This window comes from Vigna unguiculata, chromosome 1, assembly GCF_037176805.1.
Source record: "Vigna unguiculata cultivar grain cowpea cultivar isolate G323 ecotype 2 chromosome 1, ASM3717680v1, whole genome shotgun sequence".
NCBI lineage: Eukaryota > Viridiplantae > Streptophyta > Magnoliopsida > Fabales > Fabaceae > Vigna > Vigna unguiculata.
Window position 1 is genome coordinate 46,216,803 of NC_140792.1, and position 22,176 is coordinate 46,238,978.

Genomic DNA, 22,176 nt, shown 5'->3' on the forward strand with positions numbered 1-22,176 from the left:
TCTCAGAGCACGGTTTCACTTTTTGAAAAAAAAAAAAAAGAAACCGGCACAGTGAAGGACGACTTCACCTTTAATGTCGTCCTCCACCACAACGACTTGACCCTATTTTGCAAAAAAAAAATTCAACAGACCCATTTTTACAAATTCTTGATCAAAATGACCCCTTTTTACAAAAAAGCCCTAAAACTTCAATTCTCTTAGTCACTTCAACGAAACTCCTAACATTCATTCCCTGCCTTCATCGTTACCCCAACAGTCATCACTTCCTATTTCTGCTGCTGCTAAACCTCATCTCCTTCTTCATCATCTTCTTCTCTTCTGTGAAAGCCCACCATTTGTCTAGATTCTCAGGAACATCACGCCAAAGTTTGCACCTTTTTGTTTATAGAAGCTTTTTTTTTTTCACTGGGTCTTTTTTATTCTAGCTTTTCAAGTTTTTTAAGATCTGTGTAATATGAACTTTTCATGAGTTTGTATGCAGTTTTTTGATGGACCTATGTATGATACGTATGAGTACCTTTTAAACAGTCAAAACTCTGTCCAGTGTGAAGAAGTTGGTGTATTTGGCAGTTGAACTGTTTCATTGTGAGAGACTTGTCATTAGCGACTTGATTTTGAAATCTTAAAGAAAATCCTTTTAAAGCCAATGATGCTAAGAAAATGTTGTGAACTGAGTAAACCCTCTCAGTAGTATGGCATAAGCAGCTAATGGTATTTATCATTTTGGAGTGGTTAAAATACTGTTTAGAAAAGTTAACGAGAGCTTGAAACATTTATTATACACTTTGAGCACATTAGCTGGTTGTGTGGTTAAAAAAATCTTTACCATACATATGCATTGTTCTATCTGAGTTTACATGAACGAGTACCTCTTTAACTAGTTAGTGTATTTTTGTATATCCCTGTTTAGCCAACATTCGAATTATTTAAATTCTGGCTCCCAATTTACTTAGTTGTCACATGTGTGCTTCCTCGAAACCTTCTCACCTTAATTTCAATTTCTTTCTTTATTCTTCTTCAGATGTACTTTCTACATTTGTACATGGCACTGTTGACCTTTCTCCCATTTTAGAATTTGTGCATGACAACAACAAACTCGAGCCATCATTTTTTTTCACACAAAAGAATTTATTCCTTATGTCTCTCTGTCATATTTAGAACGGTATTTGCACATACATTAGTAGCATTTTATGCCCTTTGAGACAAGTAAATCATGAACCATAAATTGAAGGTTCAAGAAGTATAATAGTTAAAATTGTGTACAAGAGTAAAAAGATTAAAGGATGATTTTGATAGCATAGTATAATTAGACTTTAAATTTAACTCGACTCATAAAATCAACTTGTAAGATGAGATTTATACTCACTTACATAATATGAAATGCCGTTATCTCTAATCAACGTTAAATTTAGGACAATACCGATCAAAAGTACATAAATGGAACAATGCAAAATCTTCATGCCAATCAGTGTTGTTAGCCTATTGAATAACTATTTCTAGACAGCAGCACAGAATGTTAACAAAAAGTATAAAATAAAACACAACTCCACGTGATCATGGTGAGTGAAAGGAAACATGTAAGAAGCAACCTCAATAACCACCAGCTTCTTCTTCAAACAAGTGGGTCTGTGCGAAGGAACCGGCGACCCTTGTGCTACTTTGCAATGCTTTCATCTTCTCTCATTTCAATGCATTAACTTCTGCCAGCTAACAATCCCAATATGAAGATGAATTAATCTCACATTATGGAAACTCATAACTGCTTAAATATTATAGTATTAGATTATGATTTCTTGTTTCCCCATACTTAATGTTTCTGTCACACACACTATTCCCATCTCCATTAATGTATAAAATAACATCTGAGTTGAATGTTTGAAATCTACAAATACGCCTCCCTCAGTGTTCCTAGTTGACCAGCCTCAAAAGACCAACCTTAATTGCTTCCTTTACCTCTCTAATGGCACTGGCCAAAGACCAAAAGATTCCACATGATTCAACCATGAGCGGCAAGGTTCCAAACTGTGTTTTCAGTGAGGCTGTGGAAACTACCTCGGTGACCGTTCATAGAGTCAATGAGTACCGCAAATCTGTCATAGAAGATGAAGATGCTTCACAAACTACCAATGGTCTCAGCAATGATTCAGGTATAACGCATTCTCCTCCTCTATCGGGCTGTGGCAAAGGGTATACTTATAAGGAGAAAAGTTACCAGCTTGATGAAGAAGAATCACTGATTAATTTCAAAGGCTACACCAATCTCTTGCAAGCTGGTGAATCTTTGCTTAGCTTTCAGCACAACAGGCTGGTCCCTAACAATTGTTACTTGAAAGATATTAGTCAGAAAGAGTACTGTGTTTGGGAGAATAATTTGCATCAAGGTCATAACCACTGGAATAAAGACATGCGTCTGGTGCAGGATTTCAATTGCTTTCAAACTGCTAGTGGCTATGGCTCCATGGTCGATAATGCAAAGGAGAAACAATATGGCGAAAGTTCTTCTGGGTGGCTCTACTCAGCACCAACTATTCCTAATGATAGGAACCTCCACAAGTTAGGAGCACGAGAGATGGTGTTGCAAAAGCGTCCTTCTATGGTATTTCTTTGTAATATCATGCCAAAACCATATTCATAATAGAGGGCTTAACATGCACCAGTTCTTAGGTTCAACTTTGCTGTCATTATTGTGCAAAAAAAAAAACATGTTCATAAATGACTAGTCCTTAGAAAGTTTTATGAAGGTAGAATGATATACAACTGGTGAAGTTTGACTTTAAATTTGCAGGGAGAGAGCATGAAAGCTGCAAAGAAGCAATGCTCAACTGAGAGCAAAACGCCAAAACATAAGTCAAGCCCCTCCAAGGATCCTCAAAGTGTGGCTGCCAAGGTTTGCTTCTATCCTAAGTCAATTTATTATGTTATAGATATACGGACAAAGGTTTGATTGTAAACTAAGCAAAGCTAGAATTTGGAGACTTCAATGTTCATAGAATGTTTGTCTCGCAGAATCGAAGAGAGAGGATAAGTGAACGACTGAAGATACTACAAGAACTAGTGCCTAACGGCTCCAAGGTGCTTTTCTTTTCTTTCTCTTTCACTTCATTTGTAGCAATAAGGCCAGGCTTTTCGACACATCAGAATGATCTTGATGATGAAACTCGCAGGTTGATATGGTTACTATGCTGGAGAAAGCAATCAGCTATGTAAAGTTTCTTCAACTTCAAGTGAAAGTGAGTACTTCAAACACTAGTTTTCTTCTTTTGATGCATAGTTTTTTCTCTATACTATATAATGCTCTGAATTGAAAAAAAAAAAAAAAAAAAAAAAAAAAAAAAAAAAAACATGGTAACATCTTTGTTTTCTTATTGTTAATGGTGCAGGTGTTAGCAGCAGATGAATTTTGGCCTGCGCAAGGTGGAAAACCTCCTGATATTTCTCAAGTAAAGGAAGTCATCGATGCCATTAGTTCATCACAAAGAGAGAGAAGTTTAAACTCAAAGTAGATGACTAAGATCATGGGTCCAAGGAAATAATAATGTCACAAGAATCAAGCACAGAATTTCAGAACAATAAAATCCTTGCTCTGAGAGTTGTTAACTCGGCATTCTACAAATTCAGAATGCATGACTTTTCAATCCAATATCTTGCAGTGTGTGCTACTGCCTCTATCTTTCCCTAGAATTTAATTAACAAAATAATGGAAATATCTATATCTCTAAATGGTAGTTTTCTCTGTATTAGTTACAATGAACTGTTCTATAGCTAGATCTAAAGTATTTTCCTTCTTTATTAATATGTATACTATATTAGCTTACGTTCTGCATGCATATTTATTAGCATTCAAGAGGACATCGATCACGTGAATTTGTCTCAATGCCTATTGCTAGCAAGAACAATATCTAAACTGAACTTTGACTTTTCTCATAATTTGACAATATCAGAATGAGCTGTTAGCACGCTACCTAAGAAGCTGAGGGACCATGCAACATATACCGAAGATTAGATTAGGAAACTAGTTTTCACATAAAAAATTATCATAAATTATTCATGTCAAAAGATATTAATCATAACTAATGTGATGATTCGAGACTATATAATAGTTTTTCATGGTTTCCAATTAGTTAGTTTCATAACTTTTAATTACTGAATCCTTCTGACTTTTCCATTTGATTTCTCATCATTTCTTATACAAATACTTTAGTTTGTATATTTATATACCAATGAAAAGTTAAAATAAAACTAGAAAGCATGTTCCTTGGTCTGATATCAAACATGTGGCATGCATTGAGGTTTGGCCTTTGATATTGGGACCACCTCATGTTATTATCTTCTCCATAATTTCAGGCTTTGCAGATATAAAGCAGAACCTTCAGTGCTTGTCAAAGAATCTAGATTTCATCTTCTTTATATTATTACTCGGGAAAGGCAGAGAATGAGATTGATATTTGATAAACCAAAAGCCAACAGAGAACCAAGAAAAAAAAAAATTAATGAGAACGAAAGAAATTTGTCCATGGTTAACAGAAAATTTAAGTGTAAAATCTTTAACATTACAATCTTGAAAATAGTTTAACTAATTATTGGATTTAATATAGTGTTAAAAAGGATTGAATTTGGTTAACTACATTTTTTTATATGTGTGGCTGGCACACACACAGTAATGTTAGGGTACGAGAGAGATAGGTATCACACGCACTTGTATAAGTTGTAACAACTTTTCCTAACATCGGCACTTTTCCTAACTGCTTTTCTAATGTTATCTTCTTCTACACCAAAATATTTGTTATGTGTTTTCAATACTAATCCCTTTGATAATCTCAAATTTAAGCTAAAAATCAATTCCAATAATTAGAAGATGTGGTCATGAAACTCTCACCGAAGAATCACAATCCTGACAATCCTTCTAAAATCCAACTTTACCCATACAGAAAAAACTCCTCATGCATGAAATGAGATAATGCTATAATTAGAGAACCTTAACTTTGAAGAGAGTTCAAATATATTGGATCAAGCTGTTTACTACTTGACAAAAACCTATAACTATTAGTTAGGATGCAACTCTTTTTATTTAAAAGCGTATAAGTCCAAACGCTATAATTCGATTGTAACTCGGTTCACCTAGTATCCGCTAAAGGATAATTACTCTCACCCGCAACAAAGTATGTAGGAGAGATTAGATGCATTGATTTTTGAACTTTTCTGCCATGGTTCATATGTATAAAGGACAAACATGATAAAAATATTTTCAATTTCATTTATATGGTTGATTTTAAAAAAATTAATATCATTTTTATGGTTATTTATATTAATTCCAATTTATAATTATACTTTTTGAATAATTAAATTAAGAGTTAAATATGTTTTTCGTCCCTTAACTTTTAGTGAATTTTGGAAATAGTCCATTTCAAAGCTTTAGACCAATTTAATCCTTTATCTTTCAAAATACTTGGATTTAGTCATTTTAATCAAATTTTGTTAAGTTTATTTGACATTTAAAGTATGTTTCATAATAATATTTGACTTAACATTAAAGCAAAAATGTGTTAAACAATATAAACAACTCAAATACAATCCTAAAATGCGTACGAAACATCAAATAAACCTAACAAAATTTGATTAAAAGGACTAAATTCACATATTTCGATAAATGAAGGATAAAATTGGTCTAAAGTTTCGAAATTGACTAATTCCAAAAATCACTAAAAATTAAGGGATCAAAAATATATTTAACTGAATCAGTTACTTTTGATATGATGACATTGAAAGGATATCTATATTAAAGAATGGTAATGAATTAATGAAGCAGTTAATGATAGGAGGCTTGCGTGTCATTTGCTGAATATATTTAAGCACATCACGCCTTCAAAGATACGAAACTACAGAAAGGGGAAAGCGACAACTTAAGTTGGACAACTACGGTGCTGTCCAGTTGATTTTTCTTTTCATGAAATTATATTTTCAGCTTTTGTAATTTTAGATTTTCTAGTTTTGGAATAGCAAGGACACTGCAGAGTTCAATAATTGAGCAAATAAACAACTACATTAACCACAGTTGACCCAAACATAATAATTAATTAACTTAATCACCAAAAGTTTTGTGAGGAACATATGTAGCTCACAAATTGCCAAGTGTTATCTTCGAATTTTAAATAATCCCGTGATTCCCATCGTAACCAAAACCTAATTAATCTTCGCATGTGTAGTGCCAAATCTCAATTTGACTTTAAAAAAAATAAAAACTAAGGGGAAAGAAAAACGTAAATTATAAATATATTTTTGAACTTAATTACATTAATTTTTTTATGTTTTGTATCAAACATAAACGGTGTAAATAATTTAATGTTATGTGAAGAGATAAATCAGATCTGAATGATTATTAATGCACATGTCATATTTTTTAGAGACATGTTCTCTTTCTATGATGTAATGAGGTGGTTGAGAAATACATTTCCAAAATTATATACTTGTCATTTAGTCACTTATTCCATCACAAATTTAAAAGCTTTATAGAGAGTAAAAAAGTAAACAAAATTAACCATTCAAATTGACAGCAAATAGTTTCAGAACTTAATTATTCATTTGGGTGATTCACTGAAACAACATAGGGATGAGTGATTATAAATAATTCCTAAAATCACAATAATTGGTGAAAAATTGCAACACTTATTTATTAATTAATTTTCATGGGACATGTAACATATACACGTAGCCCATGAGTGGGATGGCACTATAAAAGAGGAGAAGCAATTTGAGAGTTGGGTGGCACGTGTGGCTATGTTTGTTTGAATGATTGATGAGGAAAAGATAGAAATCATACAGTCTCCAATTTCAGACAATAGAATGTCATTTTTACACCTGTGATGGCTACCATCTTTCATATCATATCATATCTAAATATTAATAATTAATATAAAAAAAACATAAAAAAGGATTAATGAAAAACAAATTTATGGTGGAAGAGGAGAGTTCAGGTTCAGTGGTTTAGTGCTAATAGACAAAGAAACAAGATATAACGGATCAAAGGTTATACTTTCACACGTAGTCAAACATGAATTGTCAAAATCGTAAATCAATTCTCGTTTCTTCTTTTATTTGTGGTAAATTGAATTATATGAGTATTTATTAGTTTGTTACCTCACGCAACTCACTTTATTCTGTAGCCGTTTCAGGTGAATGCCAATCAAATTCAAATTTAAATTTGTTTCGAATAATCTATGAGTTAAAATTTTATATTGGATAAAATAAATTAAATTAAATATTATATAAAAATAAAGATTCTTGTTTTAAGATTTTAAGATTAAAATAATATCAGAGTTAATGATTTAGAACAACTGATCGACTAAGTTTTATTGTGAAAAAATTGTACGGTGGATTGAGACCTGAGCAAATTAGAAAATTGATTCATTAAATTCGCTCAAAGATTTTGTATGCACGAAGCAAATTATTTCTTTTCGTGTTACGTTTTGTTGTCTTCAAAAAAATTGTGGCTTTAGATGTTAGCTTTACAATGTCTTTGGAATCATTGAAAAGAAACGTTGGAACTCTAGTGATGAATATTTTAATGAGCAAAAGTCCAACGATCAATTTTAGTTGAAGTTGGCGTAACTTTTAAACTTTTAAGCTAAGTAATTTATTTTTTTTTCAACTTGAAGTATTCATAAGGGTTGTATTGTATTCTCTTAGTTTTCTTATGAACTATATTTGACCCTGACTAGATGAATGAAGATGAATAAGAGTTATTACTGTTGGATATTGATTTATGTCTGACTTACGATAAGACTTTGCTGAATATTAGTGATTTATTTTATTATATTTTACATTTTTTAATAATTAAAATTGTTGGGTTTAGAATAAACTTAAATGAATTAGTGGTTGGAATCATAGTAATAATTAATGAGTTGTTAGTCATTGTGTAAGGGTTAGAATCTTAGTAATAGTTAAGAAATTAGTCGTCGTGGGTAATTAATGAGTTAGTCGTTGTAAGTAATCAATGTATTAGCCGTTTATAACCATTTTGAGTACAATGGTAAAAAAATATGAGCCTATAAATTGTATTTGTGAATTCTATGATCACCAATATTTGGATAAATTGTATTTGTGAATTCTATGATCACCGATATTTGAATAAAGTGTATTTGTGAAATCTATGATCACCAATATTAATATTTGGTGTGAGTATATGAGGATTTAGATGTTGGTTTCCCTGACAATGGGAATCACAGTGCAATTGTTTAGATTTTAATTAGTATTTTGCTACTCGTTATCTTTTGAGGAACTTTATAATTATCATTTTTTTTTAGCTTATGCTTTTGAACTGAATTTAAATTTATTTTAGTTACAGTTTTACTTTTATAAATGACCATAAATTAAGTAATTTATATACTTTATGTATATTTTTTTGGATAGTAACCATATAAAAACCATATAAAATCTTATGAGGTGGTTTTGAGTTATTATTTTGGGTGTTACAGATGTTGAGTATTTATGAGAAAATGTTATTGATGGAATAATTATTATTATTTATTTTCTTTATTATCGTAATTTTTAATTACTAATATAATTATAATAATAATGTTCTTATACTAAATGCGACTGTAAATGTTAATAAATATAGAATTTTTTTGGGTGTTAAGTCTAGGAATTTTATTTATAGATGTAAAAGTAAAATTTAAGTAAGTAATTTCTTACAAAATTTATCAACATTAACGATAAATTATTTACAATATTAAGTGATTTATGTTGTATCTTTTCTTAATATCCACTAGATGTATTATATTAGAAGGAATATCTAAGATTATATACTTACAATTTTCTATGCTAGTTGTTATTAATTCAATTTTACAACATGCATGTAATTTATTAATTACTCCTCTTTCTGCTCTTGCAATTATTTTTTATCATATACATATCTCTTTCAATTATCTCTTATATTGATTGATTCACTTTCAAAGTATATGTTTTGCCATCATAGATAGAAAAAGTGAGTAAAGAAAGAAATAATATAAAATGTTATCTTTCTTTAACTCAAAATTTTAAAATATAATTGTATTGATTTTTTCTTCCTGTATATCATGTTTTAATACGAAACTGCCATCTTTATGATTAAATTTCTAATAATGTTCCTTTTCTTCTTGATAGAATTAAAAGAAATTAAAATCTATTAAAATGTTATAAAAAAAATACATAATGTATAAAAAATCAATTATTTATCACAATATAGAAAACATGACTTCTCATCAATTAAGCAAGTCATTTAAATCTTTTAAAATGTTTTTTTTTTATTTTAAAGAAATTAAAACCTAATTAAGACAAAAAAAAAGTCATTTATTTATTTATTTTTTTGACAAAACAACATTTGGTTATAGAATATGTTAGAAGTAATAACATGAGTTTTTATTTTAATTTTTACAAGAGTTTGCCATTAATAAAATCAGTAAATATTTGATTTTGTATGGCGATTTATGAGGAGTATATGTGAAGTGTTATTTTTCATACATGAAGATGGTGACAAGTGAGTTTGAATATAGTGTTGAAAACCAGGGTTCAAAATTGCATATACAATCATATGTAGAATTGACCTTACTGGATAATACCTCTATTTATGGATGCAAATGCAAACACCATTGGCTATTGTTCCTGTGTTATCTTCTTCATTATGACCTAAGTATTGAACAAAGCCACGTAATAATTGGCTTCCATGGATGAAAGCTTGGAAAGTTTTGATTAAGATGGAAATTGTCTTTTTTTTTAGTGGACTCATCATATCATACTTCAGTAAGATCAAAGTCAATTATTACGTTTTTCTTTATCATAATGGATCTACAATCTCAAATCTTACCAACAATAATTACTCACTACGTGTTTACATTGTGCTTTTTCAATTTATTTTTAATTATCCATTAAAACTACATTTACATTAAATTATCTTTTACTATTCCTACATTGGTAGATGATTGGCTAGTTATTTTCGTAATTTTATCTATTTATTGTTATTTGTTTTTAATTTACTTTGTGTTTAAACGAAGAAAATTTACAATTATAATAAATTAAATATTTAGTAATTGAATTATTTGTAGTTGAATTTTTTTTTTATTTTTTAAATAATTAATTTTGGATAAAGTATTATTATATTTCAATTTTTTGTTTGGATAAAAAAAATTAATTTTTATTTTATGATAAATTAAACTCTATCTTTTAGTATAGCTTAATTTAATTCGATCTTTAATTTGAAGTTATTAAATTTAACCTTTGGTCAAATCAATTCGGACAAATCATCTCAATTTAACGGACTTGACATGACTTAACATGATCTGAGTTAGAAAAGTGTGTATAATAGATTTATTATCATATTAACATGTGTCGACTAAAATTTGAAAATATTTAAATAATTTTTATACTTAAATAATTTTGATTTGAAAATGTCAAGTAAAATATAAAACATAATATTTTAATTTTGTTGGAAACTTAATCAAAGATGAAAAATTTAGAGAATCATATAGAAAAATACAAAATGTCAGTGATTAACTTTTTCAATATTTAAACAGTTGTCCCAATTTACATTAGTACAACATGTGGAAAGATGAATTTTTTTTTTAATTGGGAAAGGAGAAACATTAACTTGGAATGGACAAAATCTGTAATAAGTAATAGACATTTTTTTTTCTTTCGTATAAATTAATATTATTTTGATAGTAATTTTATATAAATCATTGTCTAGCGACTTTTTTCAAATAAAGATAAAAAAAAAGCCTTGATACTGATATTAGCATTATAATATTGACCGATAATCTTATTTCTTAATCATGCGGTCAATTTGATCTTTGATCAATAAATAAAAGAATAATAATAAGATATCACATAATAATTTCTTTTACTTAATTTTTTATCAATAATAAATCTAAAATTTACATTTTTCTTACTTAAATGTGGATATATAATTGATCATAAGATATAAACTTAGACTCGTAAGATGACATTTTACTTAAACACATAATTTTGCAGTCTAAATTCTACTTAAACACTCCAAAACAAACACGGTATATTCTGACCAAAAAAATCTTAGGAGTTAAATTATTATTTCAGTCGTTTTTATTTTATTTTAGTTATAGTTGTTCTTCCTGTATTTTATTTTTTCGATTTTTGTTTCGCTATTTTGAAAAGTTTACTTAATTGTCAAATTTAAGATGTCCTGATAATTTGATTAATTAAAAAAATTAAAATATTATCTTAAATTTTTCTATCAAAATTATAATTTAAAAGTATAAAAAATAAAACTAAACCCGTTAAACAAAAACACTAAAAAATTGTAAAAAAAAAAACAAATCCTTTCAAAAGAGGAAATAATAAAACTCGTTTTTTTAAAACAAAAAGGAAACTAAAAGAGACAAGAAAATGATATGTCGTGATATGCGCATTCGATGTGTTGGCCCAATATGACGTGTCTTCTTTCCAATCGTTTATTTGCATCACATCACATCGCACCAACATAAAGTCAATTTCAGAATGAGAGCACTTCCAAGCTCCAAATTCTTCCGTTAAACCTTCTACTAATCATTATCATCCACAAATTTAAATAACATATTCTATTTTCAGTCCTTCCAAACAACACTATTTATAAATTAATCCTCTAAAATATAATTAAATTTCAATCCTAAAAAAATAGCATAAATTAGTCTCCAAAATATATCTCATTCGTTATCGAACAAATTTCATTTGTTGAGGAAACAAAACTTATATTTTTTTAATGAAATACAATCTATATAAAACAATTCTTGCTCACCTAACCAATTTTACTGTTTAGAGATTACAACCTTATAGTTACTTTTGGGTCAGCGTCAAACATTTAATAAAAAATTATTATAATAAATAATAAATAAAAAATTGTATATATACACAACTATACATATCTCATTTAAAGCATTCATAATGAAATTTTACTAGGGTTAAATATACTTTTTGTCCTTTAATTTTCGGTAAATTTTGAAATTAGTTAATTTCGAAATTTTTGAACAATTTAGTCATTCATCTTTTGAAATGTATAAATTTAATCTTTTTAATCAAATTTTGTTAGGTTTATTTGACATTTCAAGCACGTTTCATAATAGTATTTGACTTAACATTAAAGAAAAAATGTGTCAAACAGTATAAACAACTCAAATACAATCCTGAAATACGTACGAAACATCAAATAAACCTACAAAATTTGATTAAAATGACTAAATCCATGTATTTCAAAAAAATGAATGATTAAATTGGTTCAAAGTTTCGAAATGAACTAATTCTAAAATTCATTGAAAGTTAAGGGACTAAAAACATATTTAACCATAAATAAAAACATCATTTCATGTAGATTAATAAAATTGAGTTGTTTAAAATTTTAAATAATTATTTATATGATAAATTATTTTCAATTTTAAATCATTCATAAGAAACTCTTGTAGATATTGAAAGTTCATTTAAACATATTCAATTCGTAAATTATTTCTTCAATTAAAAAAAATGTTTTGCAAAGCTTATTTCTGGAATCTCGTAAATACATTATTGTAGCATTCATTACAAGACAAAAACACAAAGGGCAAGTAACCATCTAATATTATAATATGTGATAAATAATATGAATATACTTTTACATGTAAAGTTTCAAGGTCATTCATATTGATAACAACACATACACTTTAGATTTAGAAATTGGCATTTATTATATTGTAATATAAATCTCGTTCGAATAATCTTAATCAATAACTTCATGAATATTTTATGGAATAGAAGTATGATTATTTTTCCTCATCAGTTAAATCCCATAAACTTTCACTGAATTTCACTATCTGATGCTTTTATTTATATTCAATGTATATAACCTAAATATTTCATCAGATTTTTTAATTTAATACCCACTATAAATAATACACTAGGTATTATATGTTCGATCAGTACTAACTAAAATCTCATCACATCACATGTCACCCTATAATTTCAATCTACTCAAGATTTATTCTAACTACATCTCAAAACACAAGCAATCAAATAAATAAGCATTTAATTTAAATCAACTAACAATATAATTAAAAAAAAAATGCGAAATCTTAACAAATGGATGATGTACATGTGAGAGCGAGGTTTTCACCCATAAGCATTGTCATGATGAGAAAATAATATTTTCTCAATTTGATAAAAGTATATTCTCACATAATACACATATAAAAGATTTAGTGAAAGTAAAATATTATTTTACCCAAACATATAAACTTATATCAGAAAACAAAAAACTTGTAAATATAATTCTAGTAATTGATTTTATTGTGAGGTATGATTATGTGTCTTTTGGAAGTCTCACATCGACTAGAAATAAGGTCAATTCATAATATATAAATAAGGTGTAAACCTCACCTTACAAGATAATTTTATGGGATTGAGTTAGACTTAAAGCCCACTACTAATATCTTAGTTACTAAATTTTAATAATATAGATGTTATTGAAGACAAAATTAAAATTTAAGCATTATGTTTTATTCGATTTCAATAATAAATTTGTTTAAGTAAGAGCATCTCAATAAGATATGATACAATTTAGTTTAAAAATTTGAATCTAAACTTAACTATTTTTATATATGGGAATCCAATTTGCTTTATTCGCATATATAGTTTAACTCTAATATATAAATAAATAAATATAATAAACTTACGTTTATGATACTGCAAACATGCTTAGATCTACAAAACATCATACAATTTTGCTATTGTATGCAACAAAGTGCGATGGATTAAAAATTTAACATATTTATTTTAATGAATCAAAAATTTGAAAAATAATAAATATTTAAACAGTTTTCATTCTAGCTAATAATGATTTAATTCGGTAATGCTTACAACATAAATTATGATTTGTGAAAAGAAAAGGTCAAAGAAAATAAAGAATGTTCACGTCCATAAAAATCTGGTTAGGAAGAAAGTAAATAGAGAAAAAATAAATACAATTATCATTAAATTTAAATCAGGTAGCATAGTTGTAATGAAAATATCACTTTCAGAATTTTAATTCATTAAAATAAATATTAATAGCTCTCTAATGGTGCACAGGTGAAAAGGACCATTAAAAAAAAAATACAACAAAATAGCAATATAAAAAAAGAGAGTAAATAAAGAAGGGAGTCACCGACACAATAAAAGCCTTACAAATAATGGAATAATAATCTTATGCAGAGAATCGCAATTCTCGGGCCTGCAACTTAGCTACATCATGACATGATCTGAAAAATAATAAATTCATAAGAATATTTTGTTTTTTTTTTCAACATTTTTATTTTCTGCTTTTGAAGAAATAGTAGTGTTATTTTAAAAGAACAAAAATGGAAAATATTTTACTGAAAAACAAATCACTCTTAATCTGCGAGAAAAAACGAGTATTAAAAGACTAAAACGGAAAGAAAGCATTCATTAAATTAAAAACCAAAAACCAAAGAAAAGGGAGAAAAGGAAAAGGCTTATCTTGTGGAAAAATCACTTGAAGGTGAAGGAAGGAACAGATTTGTAAAGCCTTTTTGGATGTGATAAATGGCTTTAGTATTAAAATTGTTCTTTCTTTTACAAATACAAAACTTGTATTCTAAGAACACTCTCACTCACCATTGCATGTGGAAAAAGTGCATAGAAATAGAGTTTCAATCGCACAATTAGGTGTCTCTTTCCGTACCTTAAGCATATTTTTAAGGTGACATTCATGATTTCCATGTTTCACAGTTCAACTGTAACCCACCCTACATTCATTTAACGGCACAAGATCAAAAAGATGTATTTTTTTTTCCAAAATTACTGGAAGTGGCAATTTTTAAAAAATTACAAAAAATAAATGATCATATCAAATTGGCACGATTTTATTCCGGAAAAATTCTGTGCACAAATATATAAATATATCTATAACAATATACAAAAAAGGAATTTCCCTTTTTGTGTCCACATTTCAAAATATCCATTTTACCTTTAATTATTTTATAAATAATTTATTTTTAATTATTTTTTTGAAATCTTTTTTGTCTTAAATCATTATTTAAATTTTCTTTTTACATATATTTTTTTCTAATTTTATATTTAACAACTATTTTAAAAATTATATATTTATTATTGATCATAACTTAAATTTTTTAAAAATTAAAAAATGCGAACACACCGATGCGATAACACCTGTGCGTTCGCTAGTATATATATATATATATATATATATATATATATATATATATATATATATATATATATATATATATATTACTTTTAATTTTTTTTTAATTTTCAATAAAATATTGTTAATTAATATTCTACTTTTACCTGTTGTTGTTTATTTTATGATTTATATGAAAATATTAATATTTTAAGGTGACATTTTGTATAATTGTCATCGAAGAAAAAAAAAAAGTAGTTTGAAATTTCAATAAACTAGTTAGTTTTTATTTAAGCTTAAATATAATAAAGTCTATTGTAACTATGATTTAAATTCAAAAGTGAATTGAAGAGTTTGAGGAGATAAGACATATTTTGTTGTTATTTGTATTAAGGAATAAGATGTAAAAGTGAAAAAATGTAGAGATAAAGTTTGTAAATGATTTAATGAATGTGATAGATAAAAAAAAATAGTCTAAGAGGTTAAAATGAAAGATTTAAATTTTGTCCTTATAGTTAAATCAATATAAAGTAAAATGTAATTATTATTATTACCATTATTATTATCATTACAACTTCTTTTTGAGTGGTGATGACAATTTGAGGTATGACAATTTAAGGTGGACTGATCCGTCCTACATAAAAAATACAAATTAATTTCTCTGACCCATTCTGCATAACATTTGATTCGCGGATTTGTTGGTAATCCTAGGACCTGGATAAGAATTTTAATAACTTTATTTTTATTTAATTAAATTATTAAAAAAAAATCTATAGGCCTATTTTTAAAGTAAGTAATATTAATAATTTTATCATTTAAGTACAAACCTATTAAAAATATAAATGATTTCGAAGTTGATTGAAACAAAGGAAAAATATGAATGATGAAACTACTTTTGGATGGATCAAAGAATAAAGCAAATGAGCAAATTATTTAGAAGAAACATACATGTGTAAAAAATACAATTCAATAAAAGATCAATGAAAGAAAAGCAAGAAAAGAAATGTTTGAGAAAATGGCTGACTTGAATGAAAAATCTAACTGACTAAGGAATTAACCTGTAATGCTATTTTTGTTTGAGAAAAAAAAATTGTTTGAACGAAAGTAAAACCAAGAGCAAAATTTAAATATTTGTTCTATATTCATTTGAGCGAAAATCTTCCACTTCAGTGAAAATGATTTACTTCGGTGAAATATATAAAAAAATTAACTACATGCAATATAATAAAACAATTCAAAATTTTATCTAAATCCAATCTACAAATATAAAATTTGAACATAATTGACAAGCATAATCTAAAATATTTTAAAGTATCATCCTTCACTTATTTCAATTTAATTGTGATAGTTCAAACTCAATATAAATGAAAAACAAAAGAAACTAACCATGGTCATCAAAATCAAATCCACAATCAAGATAAATCATATACTTTAAGATGCACAATTCAACCACTAAATATTTTTTTATCGAGAGTATTCAATTCACAATATTCTAAAACAATAATATGATAACCAAAAATCAAATAATATTCAAATAGTTTTTAACACAAAAATATTATCCCCACATAAAACTCAAGATAATATGATCACCTACAATTTTTTTCACATCTAAATATAATCTACCTTAAGATTTTATGAAAATATAATTAATTTTCTTTAAATACAAGCATTTGACCTCAAAACAACTTAAAAAACTAAGCAGTAATTCAAAATATAGGACCTAGAGTAAGGTTTCAAAACATAACCAAATTTCAATTAGTTTAGTTAAAATGATATTTTTATCGATTGATCCCACTAATATTAAATAATAACAAAAATGAAAAAGGTAAAATATATTTAGAGTGAATGAGAACTCACTCTTTTTAAAAATTTGATCACTCATGATTAATTAACTCTTCAACTACGACCAAATAGTGCTAATATATTATAAATAAAATATAAACACATAACTAGAAAAATGAGTAAGTTTAGCAAATAAAGTTTATTTATTTTAGAATGGAGCAAATAAAGAATCTGGATGACATTTTTAATTTTCCCTCTTGAATATTCATTTTTCTTATGTTTTGAATATTCATTTGTTTGAAATTGAACAAACCCACCGACGATACACCATGGACAACGGTAGAAAAGCATATATTCTATGTCCTTTTTGTTATTACACACATTCTCCTCATAATCCATTCTCAATTTTCAATCACACCATTCAACAACCAAATAAATTCCCCCCTAAAAATATTAAAACCAATTTAAAACATGTGGAAGGGATATTTCGGCCATTTTCAAGCATGCACAAAACCTAAAAATAATAATGTATCCAAACCAAGGCCCACCAAAAATAGTGTAACACGTTGATTGAAGACCAGACCAACATAAGCACAGAGCCGAAACAACAATATATAACAAACAATAGTAATTAATATAATAATAAGAAAATAAATATTTCAATATAATAATATATCCTCATTTATACTCGGTGATATAATATGGTATTTTTAACTAAATTGTAAATTTGGCACCTTTTTAATTTATTTTCAGCGATTTTAGTTTTTTAGATCGCTTTATTAAGGTGGGTGAATAACTTGATTGAATATTTTGAATGAAGTTTTCTTCTTTAATAACTTTGAAACTTCAATTCAAAAGATCTAATCCTGTTGTGTTATACATAGACCCATGAAATAATAGTTAATAGTGTAATAATAATATAATAAAACAAACAAAGAAAAAAATAATAATAAATATATGAAACTTGTTCTAATGTTTTACCAAACTACCAAACCAACAGCTTTCTCTCTCTTTATATGTTACAAATAACTGTTGCTTAACGCCTCTCCCAGGAGCCTCCGCACCAAAACCACACACTTTGCGTTTCTCACTCTCTTCCTTCAAACCAAACAGATATTTTCTCTCTTTCTCTCTCCACTTTCTCTCGCTACCACCTCAATGGAGAGTCCCCATTCGCTCTCTCCCTCCTCTTCCTCCTCTTATTCCTCCGACGGAGTCGCTTTCGACACGGAGGAGCCGAGGACGCCGCTCGCCGTGCGCCGCGCCCTCCACCTCCTCAACTCCGGCGAGCCCCACCTCTGTCTTCAAGCCGCTCGTGACATCCGCCGACTCACCAAGACGTCCCAACGTTGTCGGCGCCAACTGTCTCAGGCTGTCGGTCCACTCGTTTCCATGCTCCGAGTCGACTCGCCCGAGTCACAGGAATCCGCTCTCCTCGCCTTGCTCAACCTCGCCGTGAAGGACGAAAAGTACCTCCCTGCCCTTCCTTTCTTTCCTTTTATTTTCCTTTCCAATCACCAGAATTAAAAATGGTGGAAAATTCTGACTAATCATATTTTTTATGAAAAAATGAACGAAACCTCTACATAATTGACTGATTAGATTTTTTTTTTCTCTCGCGTGATTAATTTACTTGTAGTGGGTTTAATTTTTTTTCTTTAATTTATACAGTTTTATGGTTAGTTTTATGGTAGTTGTTGTTTGACGCACTTTTTTTGATTCTGGGAATTCGTGCGCTTTATGAAACATACGCAATACCTTGAAGCCATCGAGTTGGGATTCGATATTGGAATTAAATATTGTCAATTTGGGATTTCATGTATTTCTATAATCATAATAATAGTATAGTGTTGTATAATAATGGTACATAGCATATATGGTGTTACATGATGATTCTGATTCTACTCTTTATTCTGTCTACTAAATTCTTTTCTCTTCCTTTTTCTTTATTTTTTTGTTTTTTTGAGCGTGATGGTTGAGATTTGATTTTATATTCTACCTAGATGTTTGTTAGGAAAGATGATGAAGATGGGTGATTCACGGTGTACCATACTTTTATTCTTTGGGGGGGGAGGGGTAGTTAGTTTGCATCTTTGACAGAAAATGAGCAAAACCACTTTATCATGCCTTAGAATGCAAGAGTCACATATTTCTGTGATTGATTGAACTCTCTACAATATTTTGTTTCTTGAAATTAGAAAATGAACCATCAAATTGATATTTACCTTTTGTCATTATTATTCTTATAGAATACTGTTATTATTATTAATTAATCAATTAATTATAATACTTTTGTTAGTCTTTATTTTGCGTGTTGTGAATTCTAGCATGTCGAGTACGTTGCTTTGTGAATGATAATTGCTTTTGTGGCTATTATGCATGCATGCTAATGCTATGTCACTCAAGAAAGAATTGGATGCTTTTTTGTTGTTGAAACTTATCCGATTGCGAGGTGGATTTCCTTTGTTTCACATGGTGCTCTTTCTTTTTTACTTTTGTTTCTTTTCCTTTTTGGATCATGTCTTATTGCGGAAGTAGTCTTTATATCATTTAGTGCTCGTTGCTTAGAGTCAAGTTTCACCTTCTAGCTAAAGGAACAGTTTTAATTCCTTTATTTTGCTTTCGCTTCTAGTAGCTAACTAAATATTTGCGTAAGGGGTTAAAATATTAGAGAACAGTATGCTTACTCCGATTAGGATCATCTAGACGAATAATAATGCCATATTTGTTTATCATATACAGAAAATAATTAAATTACCTAACGGGTTAAAAAGGAAAGCTATTGAGCATGCATTAATGACTTCTAGGATATAGAAATGGGAGAATTCTAGCTCCTTTGTTATCTTATTTTCCTTCAATGTTTTTAAATTAGTGATTTAAAAACCGTGGGCTTAATGTTTATAGAGATGGTTCAGATCTCTGCATTGAACGTGATGTTCAAATGACTTTTTGCCTACTCCTCTCCTCGTTGTTTTTGTTCAAGTGAGGTTGAAAATAGGAAGGTAAGAGAAGGACCAAAGGGTTGGATAGAAAGTTTTTATTTTCACTCATTGTTGCTTGGATAGAGGGTAAAAAATCACTTTCATGCTCTAGGAGTGACCAAAATTTGTGGGGTGGAGCGTAAATGAGCTGCACTCCTTTTTCAACCTACCTCCGTTTTTGCTATACCAAACAACTGTGAAGTGATTTTCATTTCAAATTCCTACTTCCCCCATCTTCCACCTATACAAAACAAGCGCACCTAAAATTTCTTGTTTTGGCTCATGTTTTAATACACGATTACTGTCAATATAGATCCTTTATCTCTTGTTTCTTTCTCCTCCCTGGGAGGTAGGTGTTTTGAGCCAGCACCATGGACAAGGATGTGCATGGCAAGAAGTAAATCACCTAATATCTAACCACCACAAGAGGGTTAAACCAGGGGAATCAGATCTTATTCTACTTTTGCTTACATCAGTATTTTTATTGTTTCCACATTGTACCATGACATCATTAGTCTTCTACATCTAAGACAAGATTGGGTATGTTCCAGGTTGTGATTGAATATAATGCCATTAACTTAAGAATGAACTCCTAATAATAAAATATATATCAGGATTTCAAATTCTTTTTTTCTGGCAGATCTGATGTTACATTATATAGCTGGATGAAGTTATTGCAATTTGCAGTTCATCGTGAACTAAAACATTGGCTTGTTTTCTGTACCCTGTGCTATTTATTTTGTGACGTTACCGTTCTACAAGTATCATGTTTAAACTTTTCGTTAGATAATTTTTTTAGTCATAATTCAATCGTATTCATTACTTGAATTGGACTTGCAGGAACAAAATCAATATTGTGGAGGCTGGTGCATTAGAACCGATTGTTAGTTTCCTCAAGTCTCAAAATGTAAATCTGCAGGAGTCTGCAACTGCATCATTGCTCACACTATCTGCCTCTTCGACCAACAAACCAATTATCAGTGCTTGTGGTGCCATTCCTCTTCTTGTAGAGGTCCTTAGAGATGGAAGCCCCCAAGCTAAAGCTGATGCAGTAATGGCTCTGTCTAATTTATCAACCCACCCTACTAATCTCAGCACCATTCTTGAGACAAACCCAATCCCCTTCATAGTTGATCTTCTTAAAACCTGTAAAAAATCATCAAAAACAGCTGAAAAATGCTGCGCTTTGATAGAATCGTTGGTGGATTATGACGAGGGCAGAACTGCCTTGACATCTGAAGAAGGTGGGGTTCTGGCAGTTGTGGAAGTTCTTGAAAGTGGCACTCTCCAAAGTAGGGAGCATGCTGTTGGAGCACTGTTGACAATGTGCCAAAGCGATCGATGTAAATACCGGGAACCAATTCTAAGAGAAGGTGTGATTCCAGGACTTCTTGAGCTTACAGTTCAAGGGACACCTAAGTCTCAGTCAAAAGCACGCACCCTTTTGCAGTTACTGCGAGAGTCTCCTTATCCGAGATCTGAAATTCAACCTGACACTCTGGAGAATATAGTGTGCAACATCATATCACAGATTGATGGGGATGATCAATCTGGTAAAGCAAAGAAGATGCTAGCTGAGATGGTTCAAGTAAGCATGGAACAAAGTCTGAGACATTTACAACAAAGGGCTCTTGTCTGCACCCCAAGTGATCTTCCTATCGCTGGCTGTGCTTCTGAAGTTTCTTCAAAATGATAGTTGCCGCTGGCCAACTCTGCCTCTTTTTCAGTTTTCTTCATCTTTTTTTTCTCTGCATTTGGGGTTTGTGAGGTAAATTTCCAGAGTAGAAAACGGAAAAAAAGAAGGAATAATACATAGTGAAGTATGATGCCAGTCCAGGCCATTGTGGAGGTATCGAGTGACTGGTAATTGTCAATAAACTAAGTTGTCAGTGGTAAAGGTCATGATTTTGTAGTTGGTTTGTAAAGAAACTGCTGTATAAAATGACATACAAGTGGTAAAAAGCTCCTTGTCCAAATTTCTTCTCCATTTCTGCAGTGACTTGGTGTTTGTGTTTGTTCTACCCATTATAATCATGCAAAAGGATTTGGATCCACCACTAACAAATCACTGGAGTTCTTATGAGAAAAACAAACATGCCCTTATTGACCAGTGTGTTTTATTGTTTAACACCATTTCAATTTGCTGAAAATTTATTATTACTCAGCCAAAATATTGTAACAATTCAAATTGATTTTTATCAATATAATTGCTAGCAAAAACATAGATGTTACTTGTAAGTGTCTTCATTTTCTACCATGCAA

At 29.2% G+C, this 22,176-nt stretch overlaps 2 protein-coding genes across 2 annotated transcripts; both read left to right on the top strand.

Moving 5' to 3' along the window:
- Positions 1-1,811: 1,811 nt before the first annotated feature.
- LOC114194811 (putative transcription factor bHLH086) lies at positions 1,812-3,874 on the top strand. The gene is made up of 5 exons (XM_028085225.2): positions 1,812-2,596; positions 2,786-2,887; positions 3,007-3,072; positions 3,165-3,230; positions 3,381-3,874. The coding sequence occupies exons 1-5, from the start codon at positions 1,961-1,963 to the stop codon at positions 3,501-3,503; spliced, it is 993 nt and encodes a 330-aa protein (XP_027941026.1). The 5' UTR covers positions 1,812-1,960; the 3' UTR covers positions 3,504-3,874.
- A 14,083-nt stretch (positions 3,875-17,957) lies between these two features.
- LOC114194494 (ARM repeat superfamily protein) lies at positions 17,958-21,890 on the top strand. Its single transcript, XM_028084758.2, has 2 exons — positions 17,958-18,402; positions 20,755-21,890. The coding sequence occupies exons 1-2, from the start codon at positions 18,092-18,094 to the stop codon at positions 21,605-21,607; spliced, it is 1,164 nt and encodes a 387-aa protein (XP_027940559.1). The 5' UTR covers positions 17,958-18,091; the 3' UTR covers positions 21,608-21,890.
- Positions 21,891-22,176: the final 286 nt, after the last annotated feature.